Source organism: Natator depressus, chromosome 10, assembly GCF_965152275.1.
Source record: "Natator depressus isolate rNatDep1 chromosome 10, rNatDep2.hap1, whole genome shotgun sequence".
Classification (NCBI taxonomy): Eukaryota; Metazoa; Chordata; order Testudines; family Cheloniidae; genus Natator; species Natator depressus.
The window spans coordinates 54,947,938-54,974,314 of NC_134243.1; the positions used below are offsets into that span (position 1 = coordinate 54,947,938).

General features: G+C 37.2%; 1 protein-coding gene across 11 annotated transcripts in view; it reads right to left on the bottom strand.

Moving 5' to 3' along the window:
- Positions 1-2,432: 2,432 nt before the first annotated feature.
- Positions 2,433-26,377, bottom strand: part of TJP1 (tight junction protein 1) — a 314,091-nt gene continuing 290,146 nt past the window's right edge. For 4 of the 11 annotated variants that reach the window (XM_074966213.1, XM_074966205.1, XM_074966212.1 and 1 more), the window contains 6 exons: positions 20,292-20,342; positions 19,370-19,542; positions 14,474-14,951; positions 12,717-12,934; positions 11,090-11,233; positions 2,433-3,947 (listed from right to left, as the gene is read on the bottom strand). In XM_074966213.1, the coding sequence (XP_074822314.1) occupies positions 3,853-3,947; positions 11,090-11,233; positions 12,717-12,934; positions 14,474-14,951; positions 19,370-19,542; positions 20,292-20,342 (1,159 nt within the window). In that variant the 3' untranslated portion in view covers positions 2,433-3,852. Of the gene's footprint in view, positions 3,948-11,017; positions 11,234-12,716; positions 12,935-14,473; positions 14,952-19,369; positions 19,543-20,291; positions 20,343-26,377 lie in introns of all 11 variants that reach the window. The other 7 variants (XM_074966206.1, XM_074966215.1, XM_074966204.1 and 4 more) reach the window with 5 other exon arrangements.

A 26,377-nucleotide genomic window follows, 5' to 3' on the forward strand; every position in this document is an offset into this window, starting at 1 on the left:
TGTCTTGAGATATATTGCTTTTTTCCCCTCCCACTGGGAACATTAAAAGATTGGAATACACTAGCCACCTTAGTCTTTTGTGGTATCTGGTTCAAAATCAAAGGAGGGGTAAATTCCTACTCATAAGAGCTCAAAGTTCCAACATCTTCCTTTTGGGCGTAAAATCAAATTCCACTCACTTGACATTACTTAAGGGCAAGAAACTACAGTATGTAAAATGTTTGAAGTGAATGAAGATAATCACCTATTAAAAACAGAAAGGTCCTTTTTTTTTTTATACCCTTGGTTTTGTTAACTGCTCATCTTCAGTATTGCATCCATGTGTATGATTTGGCTTTTCCTCTCTGCTCTGCGGGATTAAAGGTGATCTGCAAAACATCTTTAAAAGGCATCTGGTGCCTTTTTCTGCTCTTTACACTGCATGAAGGTACCCTAAATTATTAATATTAGGAATGTTAACTCTAGTCTTTATTTTGCTGGACAACATGTGGGGAGGTCTCAGAGGGTATTTGTGATATCTCACACCTTAACTGAAGGTGACAGTACTGAATATTTAACAGATACTCCTTCAAAATTGTAAGTCAACTGAAGTTAAATGGGTGTTGTTAAAACCAAACCCAGCACTTTAAATAGTTTGACTAAAATATCTCTTCTCCTCACACTTGCTCATTTTTCACTCAATTAAATCACAATACTTGGCCAGTCAATCTTCCAAGATGGACAGGACCTGAATTTCCAATGAAAAAAGCCAGAACAAGCTCCCCACCTCCTTTATCCCCTTCTATTAAGAGTGCCATTCAGGCCACTTTATATACCATAAAGCAGCAAAAAAGTACTCTAACTCGCATCCACCAACCCCCCAGTCACTGTACCAACTTCTAGCTTCATTCCAATCATCTTTAAGACGTTAACCTACCTGTTCTCTAATCCACGCTTCCTTCTGAAATGGCATCTACATTATAGATTTTTGGACTTAAAGCACCTGCTATATCTAACACCCATCTACACACGAGCACTTTCAACAGTGTACAAGTATTACCAGCACCACTGTAATTGCACTTACTAAAAGCAAAGCTCATCGCAATTGTACTTTGCATTGCATTGTAATAGCAGTGTAGACAATGTCCACACTTCAACTGCACTGATGCAAGTGCACCACACGGCATATAGGTTTCCGCAACCCCTTTAGTGACTCCCGTTTGCAATGTCTTGTATTCTCCTTAAATTACTAATTTCTTGTTTTGAGCTGCTGGAGAGCTTCTGTAAATTTATCTGTTGGGAGTTTACAGTTCACATTAAAACATTGTTACAGCATTTCTTCAACTCTGGGATCCAACTCCCACAAACCCACTATGGGAACCCACAGGACAGGTACCCACAGCATGCAACTACTGAAACATTTGGAGAACATGCTGTGTTTAGATATGCTGAACACATCTTACACTACTTTGAACACAACAGTTCAACTGAGCCTTTGTAAGTATCAGCAATGTGTTCTCTAATGCACAAAAGTCTTGAGGGATGATGTTGTCTGCTAATTATCCATCAAGAACAAACTTAGAATGGAAACGCTTCAGGTTTATAAGCCATATTTCAAAGTGATTTTTAAGAGTACTTCCAGAATTTAGGCAGGGCCTTACACAAATCAGACTATACCTTAATCATCAGTGACTGAACATTCAAGTGACAGTCCTGCCAATGTAATTCTAGTGAAATATCTTAAGTTTTAAGCCAGAAAAATACTGTGCACATTATACAGCCCATTAAGTTTGTGTACGCATATTATTTAAATCAATTTAGAGCAACCAAAGGGCATGATTTGTTTATTTAGGATATTTAGGATAAAAGACAAGGGACAGTTGGCTTTTATTTAGTGTAAATCCTATTCTAAACTTTTGGTTTTAGACATACAATAGATTGTAAGCCTATAGTATCACGGCCATCCTGTTATTGAGGACCTTCTAGTGCTAGCCCTATATTGGATTTTGCCTCTATAGGACAATTCCCTTAAGTTTTGGAATAGAGCTCAGGAAATGAAAATGTGTTTGCAAACTTGCCAGCATGTTTTAGAAACTAATTTACATAGTTGATACAATAAAGAGCCTAATTTAGCCATGGCGATTCATGGCATAATTTAGCCATGGCAATTCATGGCATAATTCTGCCACTTGTACTTGCTTGGAGTAATACCCTACTCTTGACTAGCCCTAGTGGGTTCACACCACAATTGCACTTTGAATTGGTTTGCAGTGATACTGAAGACTATTCAGTGGGAGTCTCCTAAAATAAAGTTCTACTGAGCATGAGTAAGGACAGCAGAATCTGGTCGTTAAAACAAACTAAACGGATCTGGAAGTGTGCACATAAATGCATTTTGGAAACAATAAGATACTGAAAATATCATTTATTATTTTAAAAACAATTTTATTCTGTATATTTAGAAATGTGTAATTTTAATAACTGCAAAGAAAAAATCAGCCACACCTGAATAGCTAATAACTGATTAACAGAATGCAGTGGTATATTATCTAAACAGTAGTAGTGCTGATGTGCCATAATAAATTGTCTATTAGTAAAAAAATACATTTCAGGGCACATAGTATAGCATCCTTATCACAAATTACAGTAGGGAGATTTTTCAAGATTTTAATCAAACTAGAGAATTCCGAGTTATATTCTTAAAATGCAGCACTTAAAAAGGTAACAACATTGTGCATTTTTTAAAAAATGTCCTTGTTTGTATATTGTAGAAATGCTGCTTTATTGCTGCAGATGTCAAAGTTCAAGGCTCAAAAGGTATGAGAATACAAAGATATCCTTAAGAAACTTTGTTTTGTTTTTATATATATTTATATATAAAAAGGTAAAGCTTATAAAAGTTAATTTACAAACCAAGAACAAAAGTGGTATGCACGCTTTATATACAGGCATTCTATAACATCTATAAATTTTCAAATGCATAGCAGAAAACATACCATCATTTTCTTCTGCTTCTCTTCTGGTTGATCAACACAAACAATACTTGTTCTCTAAACCAGCAAGTTCACAATAAGTCACTTTGTCAATCTGTTTCATGATATATTATCTAGTTAAGCACAAAAGCCATACAAACTTAGTAATACAGAGAACTATGAGAACTAAGACTATTAAAAACATGAGGGTAAGGCATCCCTGCTGGTTAATATGTCTGTAGTAATGTGTTGGTTAATTTACAAATCCACAGAGGCAACTGAACCATAGTCATCTCACATGCTCTCTATCTTTCCCATGACAAAGAAAATTAACAATGTTTTCATGTACAGTAAGTAGACGTGCTTTTATAAGCCTCACAGTAGAGGAAAACATCTAAGTTGTGCTAGTCAAAAGTTTACCGCTACTTTATGGGACATGTACACCAAAAGAGCCATCTAAAAACCAAAGATGGAAATATAGTATTGTGTATTTTAACATAAAAGTAAAAAAAAAAAAACAAAAAAACCTCCCACCCCCAAGTTAAAAAAAAAAAAAAAAAGGCCAAATTCTGTAGTTCAACCAGTGGACTATGAACCAAATTCAATTCTTCTGTATATATTCCATTGGTACTTTAAAGTTTTAACAATGAAACATTAGCTATGTTCATTAAAAAACCCAAACCCAACATTCGGAACCCACAAGAACCCCACCTTGTTTCCATAGTACACTTCCCGTTTGCGGCATGTATTCTGACCATGGTTCAAGAGTGTACTTGCTAACCATTGTTAGTAAAAGCAAGATGCTTAAACACTAAGTTCCGTTAATACTTGATAGAGTCATTCAGTTTATATGTAAGGTCCATCTCAGTTTCACATTATTTACTCAGTCAGCTAATTTAGATTAGAAGTGGTCAATTAGGACTGAGACACAGTTTGCTCCAACAAGATAGTTTGGATCTCCAGGAAGAGACTTGTTCTGCCAGGTTTTGGGGTCACCTGTGGGAGGAAAACACAATGTTGGTGTTTAGAATCCAACATCAAACAGTGTACATCTTGAAAGAACCATGTTTTTGGATAGTACCTTTTAGTTCAGAATCAGCATATTTTGCAATAAAAAAGTATAGTTTGTATTTTATTGAGAAAATAGGATGGTACAGTTTAATTTAGTAAACTTCTTGTTGTTGTGGTAATTCAAGAGGGACTTGGTGGTACTCAAGGACTGTTGTATATACAAAACAGATTTGCTCTGAAGCAGCACCAACATAGTGCTTTCCTTACAAATGATCAAAACTAATCTATATTGGATACTTACAGGACTTCTGTATTAAAAAACAGAAAATTAGGACATTTTACTACGCTACATTGACTAATCCTTCAAGAATCTGTTTCATAATCTTAACAAAGATGAGTCAAAACTCAAGATAAGTTCTACTCACTATGAAGTAGCGGGAATTTTATTTTGTATTATGAGTAATAATTTTTTTTATCTGAACACAGTATACCAGTAGTGCAGTATAACTGACTGAAAAAAGATGGTTACTTACCTGTGTCATAACTGTTCTTCGAGGTGCTGATGCAGACATGTATTCCACTCAGCTGTTCACGTGCCCAGTGCACCAAAGCCAGAGAAATATGCCTGGCAGTATCAGTACAGATGGTGCTTGTGCCCTTTGCTTTGTCCCTCCCCTGACTATATTTGGGTGGTGCTGCCCCCAATCCCGTTCAGTTCCTTCACATCAAAGCTTAGGCTGGAGACTCTGCTGCAGAGGGGACAGAGGATAGGTTGTGGAATACATGTCTGCATCCACATCTCGAAGAACAGTTACAATACAGGTAAGTAACCATCTTTTCTTCTTCAAATATCAGCAGACATGTATGCCACACAGGTGACTCAAGCTCTTTAATGAGGAGGTGGGGCTCAGAGTCTATTTAAACAGTGACTGCAGAACTGCCTTCCCAAAAGTTTGCATCAGCCCTTGATGCTGTGGTGACAGCATAATATCTAACAAAGGTGTGCGCTGGAGACCACATTGCAGCACTGCAGATATACACTATGGAAACATCTCTAAAAATGCTGTTGATTTATTGAGCTCTTGGTGAATGAGCGTATAATTACTTTGGGGACATAATCTAAGCCACTCCAAAAGTCGTAGTAATATAGATATTCATTTAGAAATGGTTTGAGCTGAAACCAATTGTCCTTTCATCCACTCAATGGAAGATACGAACAGACGTGGTAATGAACGAAATGGTTTATCCTTTCCGGATAAAATGCCAAATACCTTCCTCATCTCAAAGACGTTCTTCTGCACCCAAATATGATTTGGGAAAAAAAAAATACAGGTAAGTAAGTGTGACACTCTGTACCTCGAAGTAGCATCCTGGAGCCCCCATATTCACCACTGTGATATGATTGATATGTTTGGTGCAATACATGCCTTGTGAGGGATCATTTTTAAAAAGTCTTGATCTGTTGAACACTAATATTCTCTTGGATTCTATGTACTATCATTGTATGTGAAGTATTGCTGTATGTGCTCCTGAAATATGTTGTGAGATTGGGAAACTCCCACAGCTAGCCTTTCAGCTGCAACAAAGGAGGGCCAGACAAGTGTTGATGTCCGATCAAAAAAAATACACTTTTCCAGAGGCTTCTCAGAGAGTGCACATAGGCAATGGAGACTACCTGTCCCCAACATCACAGCAAGCATCTTTCTAGCAGCTGGAAGAAAGTATAAAAAGAGAGACAAGTATCATCATCACTTGGCCTCTCGCCTCCCTATCCCCACCAATCTTAATACCTGGAAGATTGTCTAGAAGACAAAGACTAAGATCGGGAGATTGGTCCCAAGCTGGAAAGGAGTTCAGTCTGAGTATTAAGAACTGTAAGATGCCTGTAACAGACAGTGGGATGAGTGTCTGTTTGATTCAAATCTTGCTTAGTCTGTTAAAGTTAGAATTTAGACTGTGAATTTATTTTTATTTATTAGGTAATCAACTTTGATCTCTATGTCTGCTACTTATCACTTAAAATAGTAAGTCTTTCTGTAGTTAATAAATCTGTTTTATATTTTATGTATGTTTTAGATTGAAGTGCTTGTGGAATCTCAGCTTAGATTACAAAGGCTGGTGCATGTCCACTTTTCTACGAAGAAGTGGCAAATTTATTAATGATCTTTTCATTGCCCAAGGGAGCCTTGAGCAGTGTGGTGGGCTGGGGAGATTGACTGTTGCCTCTCTCTGAGTGGCTCAGGGAGCATTCATGCAATATATGTGGGTGTTGGGCTCCAAATGGCAATGGCTGAGTGATCATAGTGCCTGGAGGGGTGTTGGTGCTTGTCACAGTCACAGCTTTGTGGGAGACACCCAAGGCAGGAGAGTTTAGGGGGCACCATGGTCCCACAGTTCCAGGTTGTACCCTGAGGATTCCTGTAACCTGATTTAGGCAAAAGAGGTCTCTCTTGACAGAAATTCTGGGTGTGGTCTTAAAATTACCTTGTCTTTGCAGAGCTGGGTGTACAGGGAATGAGCCATTAAGACTTGTAATTTACTGATTTGTCCAGTGGATGTGATAGCTACCAGGAAGGTAGTCTTCTGGGAGAGGAGAGCCAATGAGTAGCTCTAATGGTGAACCCATTAGTGCAGTCAGTACCATATTAAGGTTCCACAATGGCACCATTTTCCTCACTGATGGAAAGAGACAGACAATGCCTTTCAGAAACCTCCCTGCCATAGGACTTTAAAATACTGACTTTCCCCGAATAGGACCGTGGAAAGCTGAAATTGTAGCCAAATGAACTTTCAAGGAGCAAAGACCAGGCCCGAAGATTTCAACTGCAACAAATTGTCGAAAATGTTCTGAATCTGGGCTGACAGATGAATTCCCTTAGAGATCACCCAAATTGAAAACTGCTTCCTCTTAGACAAGTAGGTGGCCCTCGTAGATGATTTTCTACTACTAAGCAGAACTTTTCTAACTGCTTCTGAACACCACATGTCTTCCTTATCTAGCCACGCAATAGCCACGCAGTAAGGTGTAGACTGTCTGGATGAACACACTGGCCATGATCTTGAGTCAACAGGTCACGGAGAAAATGGAAAGACTTGTGAGGTCAAACTGATAGCACATGGAGATTGGAGAATTCTCGGTCATGCTAAAATCATGATCAGCTTGGCATGGTCCAATTTGAGTTTGAGGATAACCTAAGGGATAAAAGGGATGGGGGAAGGCACACATTAGTTCGGACCCCAATTCAGATGAAATCGGTTTGTGAGGCATCCTGGCATTCTTGGAAAAGGGCCCTCAGCACACTGTTCTTCAGTACCCACTAGTGGTTGTTTGAGAAGATTCTGCTAAGGTGATTGGCCAGCTGATTCTGAGAGCCTGATAAGTGAGCCACTCCTAGCATATTTTTTTCTTTGATGCAGAAGTGCCAGAATGTTATTGCTTCATGACAAAGTTGACTGGAATGGGCTCCTCCCTGCTTGCTGACATAGTACATCACTGTGATATTGTCCATGAGTATTGTGCACTGCTGTTTCCTGAATGTGATGCCAAAAGGCCCACCACACATTGTACATTGCCTGCAGCTCCAGCACATGTATGTAGGTACATGTGGCCATATGGCCTTATAACTTCAGACACACTCGGGCTGTTGTGGTAGGGTGTGGAAGTCCAGACATAGGTGGTTTTTCTGGAGGACCTGAGAAAGAGGAACAGAATATCTTCCTGCTAGAGGCCACCTCAGAGTCCTGCCGAGGAACGTCAGCATACTGGTACCATCTCCTGTGCTGATTTAGGCCTCATGGCTTGCTCCATCAGGTACTGCTTGAGTCTCAAGTCCCTTGCCACCTGGGTCCTTTTCTTGAAGGACTTACAGATGGAGCCCCTAGCCTTAACGTGCCCCTTAATGAGCGAACACCATGTGTGGGTATCACTATTCAGAATTTCCCCTCCACATAAAAGGCAATGTTTAAATCCTGGTGTAGGCACTCCACTGGGAAACTACTGCTAAATTTCCAAACTAATCTAAAGTATTGCTAATAAACAACTAACTAAACTATTTACAAGAAGTTCTCAAAGACCGGGGGGGAAGGGCAGTGTGAAGAAACTGGGTGCTCCAACTCCAGTCTCAGGCAATGAGAAGGAAGTGAGAGGGGTCAGGGCAGCGCCATCCCTATGGGTATGACTAGGCGAATTTCTACAGCTTTTGTGTGCTGGGCACGTGCACATCTAAATGGTATACATGTCTGCAGCAATTCAAAGAAGAACTACTACTAATCTTTGGGAGAAACTTTGCTAAAGCACTGATGTTCTAATGAGATAGTAATTTGCTGATATTTACATTAGATAAGATTTAAGACTGATATGTGTTCCACTTTTGGTCATTAAAGCTCCTGTGACACTTTCTTTAAAAACAGAGGGATTATTCTTGGTTGTCATTTGACAGAACTCAGAAGATTAATTCCAGTCTATACTTATTGTCCCTTGTAGTTTCAACTGGAGAAGTTCCCCACCCAATAAACCATTGCAAGATGTTGCTGGTCCAAAATATAGTGTCCTCATTCCACCATTTCAGTGGTAGATTAAAGAACATTACTATGTTTATCTCAAAGCCTGCAGGATAAATGTCACTATAAAATTTCAGTAAAATGGGCCAAAAAATACATCTGTCTTAAGATCTGGAGACCTCATTTACATAATACAGCATCTCAAACCTTTGTGTTAAAGGAGACAAATGTAAATTCCACAGTTTTCTGGAGAAACCCATGAAAACAAATATGAATTACACAATTTGCTGCAATGACGCCAACACCTAATGTGGAGGCTGGGAAAAGTAAAAATGGCCTACGGTTGTCACGTGTATTTAGAGAATTTAAAAACAAATCAATTGATTGCAGCCAACAAATGCTAATTGTTTAAAACTGTTCTCAAATAGAACTTTAGCTGCTGGAGGATTTTCAGTTCTGTGAATACATTAATTCCATTCAATATGGAAACCTGAGTCTTTTTAATACCTGAATACATTTGCAAAAGGTCAAAAATTAGATTGCAATAAGAGTAGGTTTTAATCTCACAGATGAGGCAATCTAAAACATTTTAAAACATACACCTATAGTGTAGATTAGATTCTAACCAATACAACCTATAACTGTTACTCCACAAATTGAAGATACAACTACTTTCCCATGATTTGCACATTTAAATCCTTTGAAGTAATGACCGTACAATATCAAACTAATTCAGTGCAACAAGTGTAATATAAAAGGAAATGAATGTACTGTTAGTTAAGATGCAATTTAAATTCTCTCCACTCAAAAGTTAAAATGAGATTAACCAAGAATTTCAGATGTTTTAGGGATAATATAAAAGTATTTCTGACTTAAGTGTAGCAGAGAATAGGTCAGTATATGTAATTAAATGTTCATTTAAAGAACAGGACATGGAAACAACTTAGAAAAGTTGAGATCAAGCAAAAGATTGAATAGAAAAAGCACCATAGTGTTGCAAACCACTACTATAAAGGCACCTGAAAAATCAGAGTCCTGTAACCAGCTAATTTAAAAAGAGAAAACAAATATTTATTTAAGACACAGTATGGTCTACTTACATATCAGAAGAAAGAATTGCCTAATTCTGAAATTGTCTCAAAAAGCAAGATTACTGATACATCCCATTTCAGTTAAACAGAATAAAATGTTGTGTTATAACTCCAATACAGAAAGTGTTAGTACTTGTATATGCTTTATCTCTCTCTCTCACACACACATAGAGGCTAATTTGGGAGAGGAAAAAGATCTGCCTTAAAGCAGTTTTGATTATTATTTGGGAGGACTAGAGTTTCTCCTTTCATTTCAAGTAAATTCATGAATAGATTTTTCAGTTACAAAATATAAATACTTTTAAAAAATTTTATGTAGTTATGATGGTGTTTTTTGGGTCCCCGCCACTTAAGTATCAATGTTTTAACATTTCAAATATGTACATACAGTTAAGTAGATGTATGGAACACATGCATATAATAGCATAAAAACCATCCAAATGTTGATTTCTCTAAATCAGATGCCCATCATCAAAACTGATGCTCTAATCTTTCAGTGTCAACGCACTGTTGACAGGTATAGATACATTAATGACAATACATTTTGTTTTCAATACTGTATACATAAGTACTGTGTTTAAATATTATATACAGATTATATGTACACATTAGGGGTGTAAATCCTTCCACTGTAATGTTAGAAAGTAGCTGAATAAAACCTTGACTTTCTTCAAATGTGCAGATATTAATTTTTAAATTGCTGTAACTTCAGACATTTCATGAAATTGCTTGAAACTTACATAAAAATTCTACTTCAGCCTAATACTGATCACCCAGAATTTCAGCCAACAATGTTTTCTCTGTTCCAAGTAAGGGGGTAAAAATGGTAGTGAGCATAGAGGAAAAAAGAACAGGCATACAACACTGAAACCTGGTTGCAACTTCAACTATGAAAAGTCTCTCTCCACAATTCTGGGCTGAAAAAGGAGGTTGGTGAAGAAACAGGTGGAAGCAAGCAAGAAAAGTCATGTGGAAAATACAGCCATATTAGAATGAACTGTAAAATGCTTTCACAGACAAACACTGTAGTTTCCTTAAATGGTCTGATTGTAAGCATCAACTTGCAAACATGAAAACACTTAACATGTAATAAGTCATGATTTATGAATGTAGAGGTTAAAATTTACAATTTCCCAAATTACTATATGGCCAATTAAGCAGAACACATGAATTTGTGGTATAAAAGCCCATTAGGAGTACCTAATCATTTCCCCCAATTTATTTAAGTGCAAATTTACAATTTTAAAGTGTTTGCAGCTGTAACAGTCCTCAAAGAAGAAAAAGTGGAAAGTGTGATGATATTTAACGGACCACGGATAAGGTAGATAATATAATACTGTATTTCTTTACCATTTTGGTTTGTCAGCCACGATTTTAGCCATGAATTTGCACCATGAGTAATGAAAGTGAAATGGAGAATTTGACACAAATACAATGATTGAGTTATATATTACACACGGTCACCTTTAGCCAAGGGATCTTAAATTACACGATAGCACCCAAAAGCCCCAAAAGGACAGAGGGAGGACAGCATACCCGACGAGGAGTCAGAGGATTTTAGAGCAAAAGACCAACCATCAGGGGTCATAGACGCACAATGTGGTAAGCGCAGCTCCACTGGCTTCAGGAATTTTAGTCCATGGGGCCCACACATTACCAACGGGCTAAGCAGTGTTTCACCTACAGTTAAAGAGAAACAAAAATAAAAGGTTACCAGTAGAAACTGTTCTCCTTGAAATACATTCAGTATTTTTTCATACACAAAAAAGAGCAAAATATGAAGAAATTAATTTATAAAACCTATGAAAATTCAGCCTTGCAAATAAAACAGAGCTACTCAGCAAGGTTGTTTCTGATTGCCTTTCCTATAACCATACTCCAGTGAATTTCAGCTGGACTGAATCATATAACAGAATGAAAGGCACAGGGCCAGACAGGCCGGACTATTTGACTACATTAGAATTTTTCTGACCTGTAATTCCAAACATGTGCTGCTATACCAGAGGTGCAAACATGTGAACCTCTCAGTGCCTTGCCAACACTACAGTTTTGCTCATACTACTGCTAGAGGTCGTTTACCTGCTAGGATGTCAACCATCTTAGTGTTCACAAGGGAACCCCAAAAGTCTCTTGTTAAAAGTAATAGCTGGGCTGGCAAATAGTTGCTTAAGAGCCCAGCCCTCTCTTAACAGTCAAAAGGTATGGAACAAAGAATTCAAAGTTTTATTTTTGCATTTAGCCGCTCAAGATGGTATTGAGAACATGCTCCTCAACTAAACAACCCATATTCAGATGATAGATCTAGGGTTGCTTTGAATCTTGTGTCGCAAAGTACCAATAGTGTCTTCATTGTAAATTCCAGAAATTGAAGTCCTGAAGGAGAGAAAAACTTGTCCTTAACTTACATAAATGACGCACATATATGTTTACAGGACTACTAGTTTCCATTTGCCTAGGTTCTGGGGTGGCTATTGATAAAAGAAACACACTACAATAAAAAAAAAAAAAAGATTCCTAGGTTATATGCTGTACTACTTGCCACTTTAATACACAGTAAAAAGTGTGTGTTTTAGGAAACAGCAATAGTCATTCAGTGATTGCCTCATCTGGCTTGTCTGAAAATCAAGACAAAAAAAAATCATTTGCTTGAGTATTTTCTACCTCACGCCTATTTTTATAATGCAAAAAAGGAAAGAAAAAATGTGGCTGTTAGCAGCTCTTTGAAACTTCCAGCATTTGAGGTAAATTTTCTCAATGTATTTCGCTAACACGTCTCTAAATTTTTAAAAAGATAAATTACATAATGCTTTCAGTACTATATCATGTGAGGAAACATTAACCTGGCAGACCAGAATACACCCATTCACTGACTATAGAGATAATGAAGCAATGAAAGTCCATTTAAAAAAATTATTTTCAAAGTATATTAAAGTTTAATTTGTGCATGTCAACATAGACTTAGATATTAAAAGTTAGTGTCAAAATTGAGACACCCTGAATTATTCTCCCACCAGAAAATATAATTGAAAAGAATACTACTTCCTCTGTACTTCTAGTTTGTGAACTTCTTGGGGCAGAGACCATGTCCTCCAATGTTTTGCAGTCAGTGCTTAAATAATGAATAGCAACAGATAATATATTAAGATACAAAGACAACTCTTACCTTTCTCTTTGTCTAAAGGTGGGAGGATACTATTATCTCTGCAGACCTTGAAATAGATTTCTTGCTCTATCCCCTCTGGAATGGCTCCTTGTGGTATAATTATACTAACTCCTGTCTCTATGGAGCTTAAAACGCCGCCATTGCTGTTAAAAACACCTCTTGCTGTGGCTACTACAGTGTGTCCATCCTCCTCCTCATCATCCTCTAGTGCTGAAGGACTAAATGTGACATAGATAGATTAAGCATAGCAGTTTTATATACCTCCCCCAAAATCAGTAGCACACTCTGTATTTTGAATTAATTTACCAATGCAACAGTTACATTAGGCAGGCTAGCCCTTTTAAAGCATAATCAGTCTCAACTAAGAAATAAGCCAAATAAACTAGCGTAATTTTTGCTTATTTTTTGAGAGAAAGGGTAAATGGAGATGCATTTCTGCTGTAATGAAAGAATTAACTTGGAAATTTACCCACAGCATCTGTTAACGACAGATTTTGGACCACTCAGAACTAGTTAGGTTTTAGAATTCTCAGTTTTTAGAGTTGTTTTGGGATAGTCTCCCCAACTACAGAGCTCAGCATAAGAGTACTAAAATTTACTAGAATTCTGCTGTTCCAGCACCTAGTTTGTCATGAGTTTAGTATCATATAAAAACACAAAGCAGCTGTATTATGTTGATAATTCTTATATGAACCTCACTGAGACTTTTCTTTCACTTATCTTTAAGGACAATTTGTCAGCCTTAACTTCTATAGCATCAATAAATACCACTTAGAATCCTGCCATTTTCCAGGCTGTGAAATGAATGCTGCAGAGAGGACTGGAAAAAACCCTCACATTTTATCAGGAAATTTATTGTACTTAAGTTGGTTTTATGTCAATTGCAGAAGTACTCATCTCTTTTGGTAAAAGACCAATAATTTAACAACTCAGGATCAGCTCAGCTTCTCATGGCATAAAACGCCCCCAGCTGCTTTAGCGCAAACTGCTCATTCTTATGTTACATTACTGAATTTTAAAAAACAGTAAAAACTATTTCAAATTTAAATCATACATTATGGTCACATAACACATGGCAAATGAGACAACATATTTTGCAAAGATTTTACAAACAAATACCCTATTTTAAAACAAACAAATTGAGGAAATGCTCAAGTTAGCTAGAAGTATGTCCCTTATAGATGAGTGGATTTTCAGTTTTATGGTAGCTTCGTAATTTGAGAATGGGTAATTGCATCTTCCTCTTAAACAGTTATATTGTTTGGTCTCAAAGCAAGTACAACACCATTGTTGAAATGACTGCTCTCTTTTCAAAAGAGTGCTTTTAAAAATTGACCTGAAAATAAGAATATAGCCTCCTCAACACATACAAGACCACTCACACTGAATGTGCAGTGTTAAGCTGTGACAATAATAATTTAGTAATTCCAGCTTCTGGAAAGGGGTTGTTTAGAGCAAGACTTGTTACTTTTTACTAAAAGATGTACAATAAGAACCATGCTGGACACAACTTCACTATTAAAAAGTAGGATGCAGGGAGACAGGACACCCACATCTCCCCAAAAGCCATTGCCATGCACTTCCCCCCCAATTCTCTGATCAGTCTCCAGTGTTAGTCCCAGGAGACGCATCCTGGTTTTTGATTACAGAGTCTGGGCAAACTAACCAGCAATTCATCCAGGACTGGACACTGCCTAAAAAACTGCAATTTCATGAGCAACACCATTCTTTAAAAACATTAAAAAAAAAAATCTTACCTTACAGGAATGGCTTTAGGCACAGCATTAATGTTATTTGGTTGATATTTAGGCTTGTCTGCCAGTATGGAGAATGTATCCATTCCACTGTCAAACTCCGAAGGCTGCAATGAGCTGTGTGCTTTTAAAATTGGTTGAGGAGAATTTGGAGCCTTTGAGGGCAACTCTGGTTTATGTTGAGTTTCATTTGGCAGGAGATTGTGGTTGAATTTAGGACTTTCAAACTTTCGCTCAAATGGCCTGGCAGCACTTGTGTAAGGCTTCGTTGTAAAGCGATTATAAGCCGGGGTGACTGTTTTCTGAGTCTGCTCAGTTCCATTAACTGGACCCTTGTCAGGGAAGCTTTTCTGAGGATAGAAGGTAGACTGCACAGTGTCCTCTCGGTTGGAAGATCTGAAAGTTGCTGGTTTATTTTGAGATGGAGGTGGGTCAGGCTTGGGCACTGTGGAATTCTGGAAATCTACGGACATACAGTTAACTGTAACACAAAATGGAAAAAAAACCACACATGAAAAATCCATAATATGTAAGCCTTAATATTCCATTTTACACCTCAGACACTTAGGTCTATTATGAAAAATTTGTATTTGCAGTAGGGCTGTCAATTAATCGCAGTTAACTCATGCGATTAACTACAAAAAATTAACTGCGATTAAAAAAATAATAGTGATTAATCGCACTGTTAAACAATAGAATACCAATGGAAATTTATTAAATATTTCTGGATGTTTTTCTACATTTTCAAATACATTGATTTCTATTACAACAAGGAATACAAAGTGTACAGAACTTACTTTATATTATTTTTATTATAAATATTTGCACTGTAAAAATGATAAACAAAAGAAATAGTATTTTTCAATTCACCTCATACAAGCACTGTAGTTCAGTCTCTTTACCATGAAAGTGTAACTTACAAACGTAGATTTTTTTTTTGTTACATAACTTCACTCAAAAACAAAACAATGTAAAACTTTAGCGCCTACAGGTCCACTCCGTCCTACTTCAGCCAATCGCTCAGACCAACAAGTTTGGTTACAATTTGCAGGAGATAATGCTGCCCGCTTCTTATTTACACTGTCACCTGAAAGTGAGAACAGGCATTTGCATGGCACTTTTGTAGCCAGCATGAAAGATATTTACACGCCAAATATGCTAAACATTCATATACCCCTTCATGTTTTGGCCACCATTCCAGAGGACATGCTTCCATGCTTATGATGCTCGTTAAAAAAATAATGCGTTAATTAAATTTCTGACTGAACTCCTTGGGGAAGAAATGTATGTCTCCTATTCTGTTTCACCCACATTCTGCCATATATTTAATGTTATAGCAATCTCGGATGATGACCCAGCGCATGTTTGTTTTAAGAACACTTTCACAGCAGATTTGACAAAACACAAAGAAGGTACCAATGTGAGATTTCTAAGGATAGATATAGCACTCGACCCAAGGTTTAGGAATCTGAAGTACCTTCCAAAAATCTGAGAGGGATGAGGTGTGGAGCATGCTTTCAGATGTCTTAAAAGAGTAACACACTGATGCGGAAACTACAGAACCCGAACCACCAAAAAAATGAACCTTCTGCTGGTGGCATCTGACTAAGATGATGAAAATGAGCATGCGTCGGTCCACTCTGCTTTGGATCGTTATTGAGCAGAACCCATCATCAGCATAGACGCATGTCTTCTAGAATGGTGGTTGAAGCATGAAGCGACATATGAATCTTTAGCACATCTGGCATGTAAATATCTTGCGATGCCGGCTACAACAGTGCCATGCGAACGCCTGTTCTCATTTTCAGGTGACATTGTAAACAAGACGTGGGCGGCATTATCTTCTGCAAATTGTAACCAAACTTGTTGGTCTGAGCGATTGGCTGAAGTAGGACTGAGTGGACTTGTAGGTTCTAAAGTTTTACATTGTTTTATTTCTGAATGCAGTTATTTTTTGTACATAATTCTACATTTGTAAATTCAACTTTCCAGATAAAGAGATTGCACTCCAGCACTTGTATTAGGTGAACTGAAATATATTATTTCTTTTGTTTTTTACAGTGCAAATATTTGTAATCAAAAATAAATATAGAGTGAGCACTGTACCCTTTGTATTTTGTGTTGTAATTTAAATCAATATATTTGAAAATGTAGAGAACATTGAAAAATACTTAAATGGTATTCTATTATTAACAGTGCAATTAATTGCAATTAGTTTTTTTAATCACTTGATAACCCTAATTTGCAGTAGATGTAGTGGGATATGATCGTATGTTACTCACAAAGTTAGCATTAAGGGTTTCAGAACAGCACTGAAATTAAGCTACTGTTTAAAAGAAACATTATTAAAATTATATTTTTAAGAAATATAAAGGCTTACTTCCCATTTCTGGTCCTACACAGCCATGACATAGGAATTTATAGTTTTCAAGAAATGTAGGACTTGTAGCCTAGTTTTGGTCTTCTATAAAAAGTGTGTTACATTTAGGTATGTACTTCTTAGATGTCAGCCCTGCTAGCTTCCTAGTTGTAGGATAAATATGAAATTCAAAAATTAGTTAGCTTAAGTTTACTTAAGAAAATATATTTATGTGTTGTGAAGAAAGGCCCTGACTAGCAAGTAGAATGAAGGCCTTGAAAATAATAAGATATAAGGCCAGAAGGAATAAAATAGGGAGGATTTCTCATTCAAAGAATAACTAATGAGAGAAGTGAAAATTTCTAAAAAGAAGGCCTCTCTCTGGCCAATAGGGATAACTGCAGATGGTTTTAAAGAAGACAAAAAAAAGAGAATCTGTCTTAAAATGAGCCAGCATGACCCTTTCCTAGCCAACACACCAGTGTTAAAGCAAATGTGAACCAGGTGCAATGGAAAAACCTGTTGCAAGGAGAAGGGGAAGAAAGGCTTTGGGAAAAAAGTAAATCTTATCTGCATTAAGACTGGAAATAAGGGTAAACTGTCTCAAATTGGTTTGTAGCTGAAGTCAGTAACTGGCAATATCATATAACTTGTTTCTTAAAAGGGATTAAAAAAAAGTCAATTATTGAAGGGTTCATTGCTAATACTTGCCTGACCACACCTGAGCCAACCAATACGTGTTTAAGAACCCCTGGGTTTCGCTGGTTTGTAAGTATCTTGATCAAATGCTTGTAAGTGTTTTGTTACTGTTTGAATGTAGTAAAATGCTTTACTTAGGCTTTTTAGGCAGGTTTAGAGTAATTGTATAAGTGCTATTTTGGCCTTTAGGTTGAATAAAGGAATTTATGGTTAAATTAATGTTTAGTGGTTTCCCATATTAATAATCTCAAATAATAATTCCAACTCTAGTATACTTCATAGTGGTATGTCGCCTACACTTTTGTTACCTGTATTAGCACATGTACAAATCGTACATAAAACAGCATGTCTTTCCATAAAACGTATGCCTAATTTACACAGCACAAATTTGCTCTAACCTTTTTATGAAATGGTGTAAAACAAAGCCACAAGTAGCTGAAGTGGCTGGAACCAAACAACAGATGAGCTACACTGCAACATCATCATAAGCCTGAGCTAAACGAAAGGACATTCTTTGTTAAGGCTGCCTAAACAAAGTAGAAAATTCTCTATTTTTGCAGACTTGAGAGAGAGCACACATCATACTCAAAGAGTTGTGGGGGATGAGGAGGAGCTGGGAGACTGCCTATAAAGGAGAAAACGATAAAATGAAGACTAATCTGCTTTATCTCTGTTGAGACTGCTAACATGGAATCAACTACAATATAAGAGTTGTTGCAATATGGAATCTTTCCCACAAGAGGCTCAGCTACCATCAAATTTTTTCATAGAACTCAGTAGAGTCTCCAAATTATAAAAATATAACATTAGCTGATTGGTCCAGATTTCAGCTAGTTCAAGTCCCGTAATTATTGTACGTCAGTGGTTCTCAACCAGAAGTAGGTGTATACCTGGGGGTATGCAGAGGTCTTCCAGGGAGTACATCAACTCACCTAGATATTTGCCTAGTTTACCAGCAGGCTACATAAAAAGCACTAGAGAACTCAGTCCAAACTAAAATTTCATACAATGACTTGCTTATAAGAAAAGGAGTACTTGTGGCACCTTAGAGACTAACCAATTTATTTGAGCATAAGCTTTCGTGAGCTACAGCTCACTTCATCGGATACAATCAACTTCATCCAATGAAGTGAGCTGTAGCTCACGAAAGCTTATGCTCAAATAAATTGGTTAGTCTCTAAGGTGCCACAAGTACTCCTTTTCTTTTTGCGAATACAGACTAACACGGCTGTTACTCTGAAAAATGACTTGCTTATACTGCTCTGTATTACCATACACTGAACTGTAGGCACAATATTTACATTCAAATTGATTTTATATGGTAAAAATGAGAAAGTAAGCAATTTTTAGTAATAGTGTGCTGTGATACTTTTGTATTCTTATGTCTGATTTTGTAAGCAAGTAGTTTTTAAGTGAGATGAAACCTGGGGGTATGCAAGACAAATCAGAATCCTGAAAAGGATACAGTAGTCTGGAAAGGTTGAGAGCCACTGTACTAACTTATACATCCAAGGCCCTGACAAATAGAGATTATTGTATCTTTAAGTGTAAGTGGTCTAAGCAAGATTCCCCATTAATTGAAATGATTGCATCTTTAATCAACACTTTTATATGAACCTATTGGTTCTAATTCCCCAACTAATTTACATTTTTTTACTTAAACTTGGGTAGAAATTATCGCAGTGACAGAAACTTCATGTGCAAGAACTGAATAGTTCAATTTTAAAAAGTTTGTGCAGTAACTTAAGTCTGTACTGGAGAATAGGAAGCTAGGCAAACAGAACACTTGCGTAAATTCAACACTGCATCCTATTAGACGTGCCAACTTTCAGATTTCATACCCTCAGAAAGTGCAGACTTGGGATGTGCCTGAAGTAGTACGACAGGATTATTAATTGACTGAGGTTGAGTATACTGTACTGGAGGTAGGGGAGGAGGAGTAACTTGAGGAACGGGCTCATAGCGCTTTTCACCAACAGGTCTATCTGGGGGCTCAGCATCAGTAGGCTTCCCCCTGTTGGAAATAAAAGAAAAACAATAGGCTGACTTGTCCAATTTTACAAAAGTTTTCAGTTTCTGAACTCACCATTGTTTCTCCTTCTATACTACCTATAATTTTCATCTCTTCCTATGAACATTAACAGTTTCTGTATAACATTCAGTCCTAAGTACAAAACATTCATTTATAAGCACAAGAGATTTCAAGACAACACTGAATCTTTAAAAAGATTAGTAACACAAACCAAAAGATGGCAAACAAAAGGCAGATGACATTTTGGGTGTATTTTTGTGATGTTTCGCTCTAAATCCTTTGTTTTCAATTTAGTTTGGGTGGATTTTCAATTGAAGAACTGTGCTATTATTTAGGTAGGTATTAAAAAATAGTTTAATTTTAAATTACCTAGTTTTTTTAAAAAGCATAAATTGGATGTGCTATAGAAAGACTGATTTCTGTCAGAACTCTTCTAAATACACCCGATATTTCAACAATGCCATCTTAATTATAAATGCAATCAGCTTAAGCTTCACTAGCTTTATGTGCATAAATTTTAGCTAGTTAAATAAGCAAGCAATTTAAACTTAAATTTCAAATATTTCTCAGGAAATGGCCAATTTTCAAAAATACCTATAGTTTTTGGCTATCGTAACTTAAACCTACTTTCAAAATTATTGTGTTTAAAATTTTAGGTGCACATAATGCCTGTGATAAATGTAACAGTGAGAGGACACCTGAAAACATCCTCACATCAACGGCAATCTTACCACTTGATGTTCCTTTTCAAGTAGTCATAGCTAGTGTAAGAGCCAAGAAATCTAGGTGATGGCAAAGCAAACAGCAATAGAAGAATGAAAGAAAAATGGTCATTCTATCTTAAGCACATTATTTCTTCATACTTTGAGTTAGTCCTAGAACTGTTAACATGACAAGACATTGTACAAAGAGACAGAATTAAGTTAGTCAGCTAGCATTCTGACACAAGACCTTACTGTATATGTATATGTATAGTGATCATACGCTATGCTTAATATGAAACTTTTGTCTATGAATTACAGGCAGGTGAGGCCTCACAGTAGATAAGTTCAGGTCAGACTGAAATAGAAACCTTCATTATATCTTGAACAACACTTCATTAGAGTGCAATGAAAGAATTTCAGACTGTCATTCTACTTGACCGTAAATAGAATTTTAGTATTCTGAATTTGATATACTGTAGGTGCAATGCATGCTTATCTTATTCTGGGGCTATTTACTACACATATGCTGTAGTCAGTATTGCACTACATATAACTGGCTGAGAAAGTTTTTATAGTGAAGAGTTCAATCTTATTCCTAGGGAAACTCTTTCAGCTCTCCATTATCAGTGTCCACACATTAAAAAAAGATTTCTGGTCAGCATTACCATGTCCTGTAGTTACTCTCCCAAATAACGATGATATTTTAATTCTGCCTACTGGGAGAAGAAAGGTGAAACACACACACACTCTCTCTCTCTCACTTCATGGTTTGGGTTGTGTTGATCTTTACTATTGTGATCCCTTCTTCTTTCTTGGGGAGTTGGGGACTACAATCAGGGAGTAGAAAACCTGAAGTGGAGCATCCACAGGGACACTACTCGAAGAAGAATTATCCAGATATTTTGCAGGTATATTGTTCTAAAAGTTTAATATTGTTTTTATCATTGAGAAAGCAGCAAGATTTATGCAATAAACTGAAAATTACTACTAGCTCCATTTTCAATTAAAATTTGGGACTATTCCTTCCAACATACATACAACTCCGCTTAATGTTAATATGCACAAATTTCAGTGAGAATGGACTTCTTCCCTCTCTATGGAGTACTTTAAACATTGTCCAAAAACATCACTTATGGTCATATTTAAAAAAATAAAATAAAGTACAGAGGCTATTCAAATAGTGTTCTCTTTCTAAGCCACATAAATCAGATGCAAAGATGAAAACTAGTCTCTAACTGAAAAGAGCTTTGATATCACCTCATCTATGAGTGGCTCTCAGTTTTTATTTTTGGTTACTTATTTTAAGGCAATTACTAGCTATGTAGTTGACAATTGATCGAACCCATTCATCTTGTAGGACTACAGTCTGATATAGTGGCATTCACAAGTATTCTACTACAACATTTAAAAAAGTTAACCTAGTACAGATTTATAACCATTCGATAGACAAAAAAAACTTAGCCAGTTTAGACTTCAAAATGTAGACTGCATCTGAAAACAGGATCTCTTTGGAAGGAAGAGTATTCCACAAAAATGTAGCTTTATTTTAAATGCACAAGTTTTATTTTTATTTCCTATTTTATTATGGTAGCAGGTAGAAGCTTCAAGAAAGAATCAGGGCCCCATTATATTGGGTGCTCTAGACTGGTAGTTATCAGACAGTCTTTTCTCACTGACAGAAAGAAATTGTCAATGAATAACCAACATACTGAATAACAAACAGTAACTCATTGCGAAGGCACTGGGAGCAATGGGTAATGCAACTGAATAAATGGGTAGAGAACATTCTAGAAAATTAAGAGAACATTGGCTCTTCCTGAAAGAATGGACAAGATACCACGTGGTGCATTCTATGGTTCCCCTCAATTTGAACCCCAGAATACTGCTCAATTTGAGATTAAAAAAAAAAAATCTCAAAGATTTTTGAGGAGAGATCACTCAGTTCTGCCTCAAGGAGAGAGCTACTCTCTTTGCCCATTCCGATACAGGCAAGATGAAACATAAAAGCAGGACACCCGCAGTCCCAACCCTGAAAAATGCTGTGAGGAGACTGGACTGGGATGGCCACTCTCACAGCTAGTAAACAAGGCCTGTGACTGCAAAAAGTCAATTATCCTTATTTTAAGATCTCAAGATGTCAGTATTGTAAAAGGGCACTTTGGAGCTGGGCACCTGGCCAACGGCCACCACTCTCCGGCCACCCAACTCTGAAGGCAGTGCAGAAGTAAGGGTGGCAATACCACGAACCCCGCATAAATAACCCTTGTGACCCCCGCAACTCCCTTTTGGGTCGGGACCCCAATTTGAGAAACTCTGGTCTCCACTGTGAAATCGGTATAGAATAGGGCTAAAAGCACACAAAAGACCAGATTTCACAGGGAGAGACCAGATTTCACGGTCCATGACGCATTTTTCATGGCCGTGAATTTGGCCCCTGTCCAGGGGCTCCGACAGGACTCCCATCCCTCATGTGTTTGGGGAGGTGGGAAGCGTCAGATACTGCACTTGGTGGTGATGTGAGCCTCCCCAAAGCAGTGGTGGTGTTAGCCACTGATGGAGAAGGAACGGGGGCAGACGACACTTAAACTCCAGAAGTCTGGCCACAGTTCTTCTCCCGATTGGGAGAGAGAGAAAGGTAGGGTCCCTGAGGTAGGGAAGGAACTATCCTATGCTCACTGTAACAATGAGGAAAAATCCACTAAAAACACTTCACTATTTTCAGTATATATTTATAGATAAGAAGGCTATGAAGAAGCTTTGGACACAGAAGATTCTGACTCAGGCCATGCGGTGGTGAGAAGAACCTGGAGAGCAGTCGGTCCGGACTGACCCTTATGCCCTCAGTACAGAGCATGAGGAGAGCAATGGGCACAGACCAACAGACACTGCTTGCTAGAAATCTCCAATCTCAGAAACATGAAGCACATGTGTACCCACGTGTGGAATACCCAGAACTCAAATAGGAATCTTTACTTTCATCAGGTTTTACACAAAATTGTACAGATATTTTTTATATTCTTGTAAGAACATCCACAATGTATCTGAGATTAAGGCTTTGTTCTCCTCTAATTTACACAATTTTTACACCAGCTACACTGACTTTAATTAAGCTACTTGTGATACCAGGGCCAATGAAAGGATCATCAAACCCATAGGCTGTCTACATTGGGAAAAATTTACCAAAAAAATTCTCATTGGTTCCAAAACCTGCTGCAGAGCACTTTCGTAGAGTGGTGGCTCTGGCTTCCAGACTCACTTTTACCACTCTCTCAGTTAAGCCTGCTGAAAAGTAAATTTAATCAAAATGGTGTTATATATCCAGCTGCAGGTCCCTCACCTACACTATGGCTCCTGCCACTCTTCAATAAACATCCTTTCATCTCAGTGGTAGAACAGTGCACAGAAATGGATATTACTCATTTTCTACTTTTGTGACAAATCTACACAATTTGTTCAAGTTGTTAAAATAAAGCCACTTTTTTCATACTGCAAAACTGGAGGAATATTTTTATAAGTTTTCCCAGTGTAGAGAAGGCCATGATTTTATCCTAAGATATAAACCCAACTCAGAGACAAAGTTTTCAAATGTTATTTTTAATCTTTGTTCTACCTTATGTGGACAAGACTGTAATTTGTCAGTTGCTGATAAAGAAGTTAGCAACAGATGCAAATGACCTAGTGCTGAACACAGTTTAACCTCAAAGTGTAGAGGTGGCCAAATCATGTTCATTGTTCAGGAATAGTGATGAAGCTGACCAGAAACAGCCAGCAGTGTTTCAGAAAGAGCACCAATGAACTTTTTAAATTTGCAAGGTCTAATATTACCCCTTAACTACAGGGCAACCAGAATAATTCTGAAAGAAAACTTATGAGAGAAAGAAAAAGTGAGCAGCAAGACTAGACTGAGTAAAACAATACCTTCAAACACATGACCTAAACCAGGGGTCAGCAACCTTTCAGAAGTGGTGTGCCGAGTCTTCATTTATTCACTCTAATTTAAGGTTTTGCGTGCCAGTAATACATTTTAATGTTTTTAGAAGGTCTCTTTCTATACGTCTATAATATATAACTAAACTATTGTTGTATGTAAAGTAAATACGGGTTTTTAAAATGTTTCAGAAACTTCATTTAAAATTAAATTAAAATGCAGAGCCCCCGGACCGGTGGCCAGGACCCGGGCAGCGTGCGTGCCACTGAAAATCAGCTTGTGTGCTGCCTTCGGCATGCGTGCCATAGGTTGCCCACCCCTGACCTAAACCTAACAGTTCAAAACAACCAGCCTTTTACAATCAACCTTTAAATGAAAGGCCACACTGCATAAGGAGAGTTTTGCTCTAGTGTCTATAATTGAGAATACACTCTCCTAAGCAACAGGCCTATAAAGCAAAGGAGAAGAGGGAAGAGACAAAAACTATTCCATATACTACAACTTCTGACAACTAGAAGACACAAATGTGACATTACCCTTACAAAGGAGCTTCACTGGTGCCACATATTTTCTAAAATGGACTTTTTGGCTTGATTTCCCCATGAAGAACGCCTGATTGGTGGACATAAATATGATGAATAAAAACATTTGTACACATACATTTCTCAGTGCTGAACCTGTAACGTGAGATTCTTTCAAATGTAAAGTTACAACTTGACATTTCTTATAAAGGAACACCAAACCATTCAAACTGCTAAATAAATTAGTTTGCTTACAGTAGAGAGTTTACTGTTACCAAGCAGACAGATTTTATTACTTACTTTACTAGTCTATTTTGTTTCCAAAACAGCTATGTAAATTTGTTAGGGGCAGGAAAATGTACATAAAATATTAATACAAAATTTGTCAGTCAATGGATGAAAAGTATTTTAAAATTAATGGAGTCTGCCTACCCGATGTACAGTGAAACTGTAAGCCCAGATGCAAAAACGTACATTTCTTCTAAATACAAAAACCATCAATAAGACAAGTGCTGAGTTATAGCATTAGAAATTAATAATTATGTGAATCCTCACACAGAAGACTCATGTCAGTATTTAATTTTGGCTTGTCATAAACAACTGTGTTGCATCTGACCAAAATGCACTGCTCCTGTCTAAATATTAAAATTATTTTAAGATTATGGCCCTACAAAGACTTATACAAATGTTTAACCTGAGGCATAGCAAAAGTCCTGTTGACTTCAATGGGGCTATTCACACTGCATAAAGCTAAGCAGGAGCCTCTCCGCAGGATCAGAGCTTCTATGTGGTTTTTCAAAGCAAGTTGCCAAGAAATTTATAAAAATAGACATTTCATGCAGCAGATATCTAGATGTGCAAGGTGCCTTTACGAGGCAAATATAAACTGGGAGGGGCGGAGGAGTAGACATTCATTCTAGGCTCAGAGTTTCTTTAACAACACCCCTCCATTACTTGTTTGATTAGTAATTTCTTATCTATCAGTGGCTAATCGTCTATATACTATATGAGATTTGTGCAAAAATATTTAAGTCACTTTCTTGCTATTGGTGAGTAAGAAAAGCCAAATATCATAAAACATTAGCAAAAATAACTGGATATTGGGATAAACACAGATCATGATTTTAATATGCAAAACCATCAAACCCAAAGTGCTGTCGCATTTAACTGTACACAATGCATTCATGTCAGATCTCTTAGGTGGCTCTACTTTTAAGATGTCCTCAGAAGGCCCTCCCTCTCCAACAGCTTCAGAGGTTTATTTTAAAATGTTAAATACTCTAGTAGGTCCCCTTACAAAGTCTGAATAGAATACAGGAAGATCACATACTGAAAAGCTACTCTCTTCCTTAAAAGCATCCTGATTAGCACCACAGGAATTTCAGCCCAAAAACTATTTTCCCCAATCGGAAACGTGAAGAGAAGAGATGAAAATGCCTCCTCCTTCCCATAACACCATCATTGTTGTTGAAACGTTAACCATTAACTCTCGTGAATTTAATTAAAATTACTAATACAATCCCCATGCTAACAGAGTTTAGGATAATGGGTAAAGTTTTCAAAAGTGCCTACTTGACTTAGGAGACTAGATCACATATTTGAAAAGCTCCTAAATCCCATTGAAAGCCAATGGGACTTCAGTTCCTAGGTACTTTTGAAAATCT